The 9,148-nt window shown below is 38.5% G+C and overlaps 2 protein-coding genes across 2 annotated transcripts; both read left to right on the top strand.

Moving 5' to 3' along the window:
• Positions 1-1,280: 1,280 nt before the first annotated feature.
• LOC122004516 (phenylacetaldehyde reductase-like) lies at positions 1,281-2,788 on the top strand. Its single transcript, XM_042559392.1, has 4 exons — positions 1,281-1,320; positions 2,035-2,207; positions 2,270-2,455; positions 2,558-2,788. Exons 1-4 carry the CDS (start codon positions 1,281-1,283, stop codon positions 2,786-2,788), a joined length of 630 nt encoding a protein of 209 aa, XP_042415326.1.
• Positions 2,789-3,415: 627 nt separating this feature from the next.
• Positions 3,416-4,161, top strand: LOC122004515 (mechanosensitive ion channel protein 5-like). The gene is made up of 2 exons (XM_042559391.1): positions 3,416-3,714; positions 3,873-4,161. The coding sequence occupies exons 1-2, from the start codon at positions 3,431-3,433 to the stop codon at positions 4,159-4,161; spliced, it is 573 nt and encodes a 190-aa protein (XP_042415325.1). The 5' UTR covers positions 3,416-3,430.
• Positions 4,162-9,148: the final 4,987 nt, after the last annotated feature.

Raw genomic sequence — 9,148 nt, 5'->3', positions numbered from 1 at the left:
TTGATGTTTCGGCTAGTAGAGGACCAATGTACCGTTGTTGACTTGCTTAGTAGAGTATTGATCTACTCTAGTTGGTTCAGTCCGTAGAGGACCAATTTACTATTGATGTTTCGGTTAGTAGAGGACCAATTTACCTTTGTTGACTTGATCAGTAGAAGACTGATCCATTCTTGTCGGTGTAGTTAGTAGAGTACTGAGTATTTTTATTAGTTCGGTCAGTAGGGGACCGAATTATACTATTTCATGAAGATTCTGGCCTTTCGATTATTTGTGTTTGGTTAGATAACTTGGAAGATACATTTGAATACATGACTTATATAGACATAGAATGGACTGAATTGGTCGCATACCATTGCTGGTTTGATTAGTCTATAGATGATCGATGTATCATTTTCCATGGGGACTTTGACCATAGACTGTATGTACCTGGTAGGATGACCTACAAGGTACATTTGGCTAGATGCGCCCACTGATGTGGAAAAGTCTAGAGCTAGCTGCTTAACACTTACGTGATACATTTGTTATATAGGTGTATGAATCGGTGAGCATATTCAGATATATGACTTGTATCGGTGAAGAAAAGTTGAAGTTAGCTGCTTAACTTTTACGTGATTAGACACCACGTGAAAGAAGAAGCAGATGATGTTTTCTGAAGATCCAGACATCACTTGATGATTATTTTCGAGGTGTTCTGAGAGAGTATTTCTTTACTTCCTTTGGAAACATAATGGTTTATAAGGCGATGATCAGTTGACTCGTCTAGCGCTATTCCATGGGAGATCTTGACTCATGGACCGATCAGATATGGTTATATATTCTCGATGATACCTAGAGATGTATGACTTGTAGTTATGTGGAAGAACATGGTGTTAGTTGAATAACACCTATGAAATTGAGCTGTTATTAAGTAAAAATATCAAACATTGATTTTTTTGAGGAGCAGAGCGTTGATTGACAGTTATTTCGACCAACTATCTAGTGATAGGGCTCCTCTGCCATTTTGCACGTGGCTTGTCACTAGAGGTTATTGAACCTCTGGAGCAATCGTAATATATGTTATAAGACAATGATTAGTCATCTTAGCTAACATTGCCTTCATCGAGTAACTCAAGACCTTGATCACATGATCATTTACCCAAGGTCTTGAGGTTTATATGTCATATCGGAGGGTGTTTGACCTTTTGTCGATAGTAGATGGAAAATATTTACGGCACGACTATGAGAGTTATGGAGATACTCACTTGATGGGTAGACTTTTAGCCAAGAAGTTGAGTGGCCCTATGGATTTTGGATCATCATTCCCTTACGATGGATTTTTGGGTATTTGAATGGATAAGATTAGACATACTCTTTGGATATTTTTGGATAAAATTAGAAGAGTTTTGTATGCTCATATCTCATGGATTGACCGTATCTCTACCATTTGGAGAGTTGGTCACTAGGAAAATTATTAGGTTTGATTGATATTGAGGATGGTTTGAGATTCACTACAACAAATTTTTTAAAAGACAACACCATAAAGACAACGGTTTTAGAAGGAACTGTTGTTAATTTGGTAAAAGACAACAGTTTTTGACAAAACCGTTGTCTTTGAGCGCCCGAAAAAAATAAAAGACAACGGTTTTGTAAAAATCGTTATCGTTGAGCGACTTTTTGTAAAATCAACAACACCTTTTACAACAGTTTTCTAAAACTGTTGTCTTTAAGCTCGTTTTTAGGGGTCAAAGACAACAGTTTTAATAAACCGTTGTCTTTGACTTTACTCTTTCGTCGTTTTTCCCCGCTTCGTCATTTTTGTTGTAGCAGTGATTTGCTTCCCTCTCTCTGAAAATTTTTTGGCGCCCTGTTTTCCCTCCTTAGACTACCCAAACCCTAAACCTCTCTCCTCATAGGATCTTTCTCAGAAGCGTGGGTGGTTGCTGCTGCTTGTGCAGATTGCTGGGTGGAGGTGGAGGCGGAGGCGCTCCTCCTCCTCCTCCTCTCTTCTCCGCCTCCCCCTCCTCTTCCACCTTCTCTTTACCTAAACTTCTACAGGAGACAAGGTCGAGACGGCGCACCTACGATCCCTACCTGGCTCCTCCAATCGCCTTCGCCTCTTCCAAATCAACCTCCTTGATCCGGACTCCATCCTCGCAGCCATCCACGATGTCTCCGGGGTGTTCCACCTCGCCTCGCCTTTCATCATCACTCGCGTCCAGGATCCCCAGGTTCGTATTTTCCCTTCCAGATCTCCTCCTCCCTATTCTAACCTCGTTTCCTTTCTGATCAGAGGGAACTACTAGATCCAGCGGTGATAGAGACTCTTAACGTTCTCCACGCGGCCAAGGAGAGCGGAGTGCGCCGGGTGGTCATCACATTGTCGATCTCTGCCATCGTCCCCAGTCCTGGATGGCCAGCAAATCGGGTTAAGGACAAGAGCTGCTGGACTGACCTTGATTACTGTCGGCAGAAAGAGGTGAGAATTTAAGATCACATCATAAGCCCTAAGCCTTCAAGCGGATGCTGTGCTGCAGTTATCACCTTTTGTGTGATGGTTTGGGTCGTTGTCCCTCTTCAGCTATGGTATCCGGCGTCCAAGACGATGGACGAGAAGGCAGCTTGGGAATTTGCAAACGAGAATCGTTTGGATGTGGTAGTTGTCAATCCTGGGACTGTGTTGGGACCGATCATTCCGTTGACGATAAACTCCAGCATGACTGTACTCGTGCAACTTCTTAAAGGTCATGAATTGTCATTCACAATCACGGTAAATCTCAGGTTTCGGAACATGTTTAAAGATTCTCTCTAGCTTATCATGATCATCACGTTGTCATTCACTGATCAGTATAAATCTCATATTTCATACAATGCTCAAAGAATCTATCTAGCTTTTAGGTTCGTGTTGTGCAATTCCTAACATATAACAACAGGAAAAATATATATATTAGTTTCTCAATAGATTTTAGGTATGAGAATCACATTAGAAAGACTATAATGACTACTTCATATAGGTTGGACTAGGTAACATAGTACACACACACACAATACCAAAATTTTGAGCTAGCTAGTCATTTTTGTGGATCTAATGTTGGTTCTTTTCACCTACTTCTAACAAATGTCCCAAGTTATCAATTTGTTACCCTTCCTGCTTTTAGGAAATAAAAAGGCAATTAGTTAACTTCCCACTAGCTTAATCTGTTATCTAAAATGCTTATTTACAAATTACATAATTCCTCACCATAAAATGTTGTCGAACCAATATTTAATATTGTCATAAATAGATTCACCATACTTATTCTGGGAATTGCCACCACCCATTTCTTTGTTCTTCTAAGCTCTCAGCTTTTACTGCTAGTCTTTATTTTTGGCAACACTTTGAAGATGGTCTTCGAATCTATTATTTTCTTATTCGCAATGCACCCTTTTGAGGTCGACGACCGCTGTGAAATAGATGGAGTTCATGTACTTCTCAGCTCATACACATTCTCGTAGTATGGTAAATAGTTTCTTAAAAAAAAATTCTAATTTCCAAATGTTGGTGGAGGAGATGAATATCTTGACTACAGTTTTCTTGAGGTTTGACAACCTTAAGGTTACATATCCAAACACCGTTCTGGCTACCTTGCCGCTAGGCAACTTTTACCGGAGTCCAAATATGGGTGAATCTATCGACTTTTGTATTCATGTCGCAACTCCTGTGGAAAAGATTGCTATCATGAGAGAACGAATACTGGGGTAAGAACTAAGAAATCTACACTTTTACATGTTCTCACAAAGTTTTGAATGTTAACATGTCATTATTCTGGTTCTTCAACCTGATTTTTTAAGAATAGTTCTAGCTTCAGATCCACTTTACAATATTTCCAACGCGACTAATCAAACTCTTTTTGCAGGTATTTGGAGAACAAGAAGGAGCACTGGTATCCCGGCCCGCTAGTCGTTCTCAGAGATGTCGATGACATGAACAAATTGAAAATATCAATTTGGATGAGGCATCGTATCAACTTTCAAGATATGGGAGAAAGATTTGTGAGAAGAGAACTTGTTGTCCAAGAGATGATCAAGGTATTGAGAGAACTAGATATCGAGTACCGCATGGCTACCCTTGATGTAAATGTGAGGAACATGCATGTTGTCAATTCCACTCGCCTACCATCTACCTGGACAACTTTCAACTCCTAGGAAACTTTAGATGACATTTTGCTTCTATACCTAATGACATTTTTTTTACAAGAACCTTTATTTTTATCCTGACAAATTTGGTAAACTATTCAGCTATGCTCCTTAGTTTCACTGCAAAGATATATCAAATCGCTATCAACATTTCAATGAGCTTCCCTAGTGGAAAAGTCAAGGTTGAAGCCTCAAGAACAAATGAGTGTCCTCAGTGAGGTATGTGCCGATCTTTAAGATTGGTTTTGTTGGTATGCCCTGTATGCTATTTTTTTCATGCTTATCCTTGGAGGATAGGCTTTAAGGTTCAATAATTATGATCCTAACCCACTCCTACATGCATGTGGCATTAGCATTGTCACTGCTTTTACTCAAGTAGGAGGCATAGTATTACAGCCTCCCCAGGTATGGTTTTATGTTTTGTATTTATACTTTTACGCATTATTTGAGGTTATTTATGACAACTAAAGCAAATGTTGCAGCTCAGAGTTGGCAATGGAGAGGACTTTATTCCATAAGGGGGAGATAGAATTTTAACCAAAAGGTATGTTTTTTTTTTCTTTCAATGAGTTTATTCTTTAAATTGTTAGGACCCTCGTATTGAAAAATCTAGACTGTGGTTTCACTTGAAGGCCTAACTATTCTTTCCAAGTTAAACTTGTGAAAATTCTAGGTTAACCAGAGTTCATCCAATCCTACCAGACAGGATTAGTGACTGATTCCAGTTTCAACTGGCTAAAGTGAATTGTCCAAGATTTTGAAACTTGTCTCTTTTGATCATAAATAGCTTGCATGTTTTTACAAGATATGATAAATATTTCTTTTATTTATATGATTGTTTTTACAAGATCTGATGATTTTTTTATTTCTATAATTGTAGATTGTGCTTTGTACATTGTTAGCACTTGCAATTTACTTGGAACTTGTTTCAGTGTTGCACGACACAAGGTTAACAATAACTGATGCAAAATATAAAGGTAAAACCTAAATTATCATATCTTTGCATATTTAGAAATAAAATCTCAAATTTATGTATACTTTTTAAATCGTGGAACCATTCACGACTCTGAAAGAATAACAAAGGCACACATATGGTAGCTGTTATAAAAACATATGTGTGTTTATTATTCTTTCAGGACAAATTTTTTCATACATATAATAGTGTGTTTCTTTTGATATCAATAGGTTGTTGATCTCCTGGTGCCTTATAAAGGGGTGGAAAGATTGGACTTTTTGATAGAACTGGTGTGGGGAAGACTGGATTTATTATGGAACTGATGATCAATAATATTGGAAAAGGTTGGCATGAAAGAATCAATAAGTGAGGAAGAGGAGTTCAATGAAATCCTACAAGTTGAAGATTGTGATAGGACTTGGGTTGACAATAATTAAGTGCAATCCTACATGGCATGAACCACCATCACAAGTTTCTAGTTTTTTTGCTATTGTTCATTAGTTGTAAATGAAGTTTATTTGTTTATTTGTATTGGGATAAATTTTATTTGAACATGAGATATGTTTTCTTTTGTGATTGTAATTTTTGTATAAGTAACATTTTGAATGACATTGATATGGAGAATATTCTTTCTTTTGTGATTATGAGCCTTTATTATATATTTATATTGAAATATGATATATTGGTATTAAAAGATAATAGTTTAAAAGACAACAGTTTAAAACTGTTGTTGTTGTCTATCGCCCTCAAAGACAACGGTTAAAAACTGTTGTCGTAGCCCCAAAAACTGTTGTAATTAGCAGCGTTATTAAACGTGCTCTAAACAACAACGGTTTTAAACCATTGTCTTTTCATTCAAAGACAACGATTTTAAACTGTTGCAAAACTATTGTCATTTCATTCAAAGACAACGGTTTAAAACCGTTGTTGTAGCCCCCACTTTTAGCAACACTGCCAATTACAACGGTTTTAAAAGGCCTACGACAACGGTTTTTAACCGTTGTCTTTTAATATTTTTGTTGTAGTGATTGATGGATATTACTAGATCAGGTGTGGTGATATGTTATTTGTTGATGATCTATTCGTGGATGTTTGACTTGGTGATCTATTATTTGGTGCTTGATGTTGATAGTGATACGAGGAGTAGAATGTCTTGATATTTATGGAGTTGGTGATTTTAGTTGATGATCAGATTATAGATTTATTGCTAGTGATCTTATTTTTGAGTATGTCTGTTGTACGGATGTTGAGTCCTTGTTATTGTCATTTAGGCTTACAGTGCCTTAGATATTTCCATGGACTCGATGAATTTGGTATTCTTAGGGTATTTGGATCAGTTGATATGGTCTTTAGTGACAATACTGTGATTTATGCCCGATCCGAGGTGGATCACAAATGTTATCTTCACATAGTTCTAGAGATGCTTCGATGAGAACATCTCTAACCATAGTTTAGCAAATGCGTATAATAGGCTATCTTCTATGGTATTTTTGGTGACACATTGTTTTCAGCAAGAGCATATCAGTGGATCCACAGAAGATATAAGTTGTTACCAGTTGGGAGTAGTCGTAGTCTATACAGGAGATTCGCAACTTCCTTGGTCTGGCTGGATATTATCGGAGATTAGTTGAGGGTTTCTCCAGCGTTGTTATGTCGTTGACTGGACTATCTAGTAAGGGTATAGAACTTTCTTGGATAGATGCTTATGAGACTAATTTCAGTAACTGAAATGAAAAGTTGATAACTGCACCCTTCTTAGTATTACTTTCTAGTGTAGACGGATTTGTACTCTACACAGATGTATCGTATCTAGGGTTTGGTGCAGTTTCGTTATAGCATGAGCAGAGTAGTCTTGTGCCAGTAGACAGAATTCTGGTGTAACGGGAATGAGATTCTTTATTTCTGTGGGAGGTTATGTATGTTCCTGAGTCACTTCTTATCCGGGAGGAGTTACTGCAGGAAACACCTCGATATGGATTTGTGATACATTCGGGTGACACCCGATGTATAAAGACTTGAAACGTTCCGATAGGTTGAATGAAATGAAGAAAGATATCATGGATTTTGTAGTTTAATGTTTAGTATGTTAGAAAGTGGAGACTGAACATCAGATACTAGCAGGATTGTTTTAGTAGATTCGGATACTAGAATGGAAATGGGAGCATGTTACAATGGACTTTGTTGTGGGATTACCTAAGACACGGAGAGAATATGATGTGATTTGAGTAATCATTGTTGGTTTTATTAATTTGCTCACTTTCCATTGATCCATAAGGTGAATTCGTTGGATTGATTAGTAGAGATATACTGTACAGAGATTACCAAACTTTATGGAATATCTCTGAGCATTGTATCATATTGAGATTCGTGGTTCACCTCACGTTTTTGGCAGAGTTTATAGCACATCGTGAGTATAGAGTTTTGTTATAATAGAAGTTTTCACACTCAGATAGATGGATAGTCTGAGTGCACTGTACGAATGTTAGAGGTTTTGCTATTAGTGTCTTATGCAGTACAGAGGTAGTAGATTTACTCACAGTTAGCTAGACAGGAGTGTGAGAGTAGCGGAAGCAGGGTGAACTCATAACCCACAGAGTCATTCCTTGAGCTTGGAGATTTGTTCATGATACTTGGTTGGAGTGGTATATGAGTATGTTGTTAGTTATTACCCTACGATGAGGATCCCTGAGTTGAGCAGTAAATTTGGGGATCAAATTTTTATTAGTGGGGGAGAATGTAAAATGTGGTGCCCAAATAATAATTAAATAATAAGATTATTTGACAAATAATCTTATTGGAATTTTTAAGAATTTTTAAAAATTTTCTGGGATTTAAACGGAGTTCTTATGAGTTGTTTAAGGGATTAAAGTTATTCGGTGTAGAGAAAGCCTGTTTGGAATAACCCTTTTGTGGGAGTTGATTGAGAAATCAACCTTAGCTTTAATTAAAACTACCTAAGTTATAAAACTTCCTTTTCATCCTTACTCGTGCCCTAAACTCTCGTTGTTGATTCCCCTTTCATCTCCTTCCCCGATCCTCTCCTCCTCCGCCTCTCGCAGCACCACCGTCGCCTCCTCTTGCCTGATCGCCATTTAGTGCCCTTCACGCGACACCGAGCTGGCAACGAGGTCGGCCTTCTCCGATTGTCGCGGGCTCTCTAGCAGCCATCGCCTAGAAGCCATCACTCGATTCCCCTCCTCTCCCGATTCACCGCGGATGTCTCCCCCTCCTCTTCATCACCGGTATAGATTGTGGCTCTAGCACTGTGCAACATTGTGCCCTAGTGCCGGCACAGATCTAGTGCCTTCCCCTTTGAGCTGTGTGCACGACCATAGTCGTTTGTCGTATCTTCTGCTCCTTCAATCGCCATCGTACGTGAAGGTACTACCGTTGGGTCTTGCCAACAGCGAAGAGGGAATCGACGAAAAAGGGGGTTAGGGCCACAAAGAGGTATGAGGTACTCACTGTATTGTTGTTCTTCCTTTTGTCTAACTGCCTTCATACGATGGTTACTCGATCGACATGATTGGGTGCAAATCTAAAGCTGTAGCAACCACCCCTTTTGCTGAATTCCGTCCACCATTTCTGTCTCAGCGATTCCCTGTGGCACTGAGGGCAGCTGGACAGATCGAAGCTTAGTGCCTTGGAACAGAGGTAACAAATAAAGGAGTTTGGGATTTTGGTATTTTGCTTTGATTGTATTTGATGTGGAATGAGGATTGTGATTTAATTTGGAATGTTTGTAGTTGTGGCTAGCCATTAAGCTTCAGCTGTGTTGTTCGTGAGGGATCCACAGCCCCGGCCATTTTTCCAACAGTAAGTTTCCCCGGTAATGGGTCAACGGCTGCGCGATTGGATTTGGGTGATTATTGCAATGATTTATGCATAGGGTTAAACCCAATTGAGTGGTGAAAATAGTTATGATTGTTTAATTTATTGGGTATTGGACTTGATTAGTTGATAACAGTATTTTTAAACTTGGCATCGATTAATCTAAAAGATGTTTGTGTTAATTGAGTAATTGATACATGATTGATTATG

The sequence above is a fragment of the Zingiber officinale genome, chromosome 7B (genome assembly GCF_018446385.1).
Source record: "Zingiber officinale cultivar Zhangliang chromosome 7B, Zo_v1.1, whole genome shotgun sequence".
Taxonomy (NCBI): Eukaryota; Viridiplantae; Streptophyta; class Magnoliopsida; order Zingiberales; family Zingiberaceae; genus Zingiber; species Zingiber officinale.
Note: the sequence above shows the minus strand (reverse complement) of the source record. Positions and strands in the feature narration are given on the sequence as shown.

What these genes read in the sequence shown, in the direction of transcription:
- LOC122004516 (XM_042559392.1), top strand. Translation starts at nt 1,281, where the DNA reads ATGGATTTTGGATCATCATTCCCTTACGATGGATTTTTGG. An exon ending in CTCGCGTCCAGGATCCCCAG is followed by an intron (nt 2,208 to 2,269) that starts GTTCGTATTTTC and finishes CTTTCTGATCAG; the next exon opens with AGGGAACTACTAGATCCAGC. An exon ending in ATTACTGTCGGCAGAAAGAG is followed by an intron (nt 2,456 to 2,557) that starts GTGAGAATTTAA and finishes GTCCCTCTTCAG; the next exon opens with CTATGGTATCCGGCGTCCAA.
- LOC122004515 (XM_042559391.1), top strand. Translation starts at nt 3,431, where the DNA reads ATGGAGTTCATGTACTTCTCAGCTCATACACATTCTCGTAGTATGGTA. An exon ending in ATGAGAGAACGAATACTGGG is followed by an intron (nt 3,715 to 3,872) that starts GTAAGAACTAAG and finishes CTCTTTTTGCAG; the next exon opens with GTATTTGGAGAACAAGAAGG.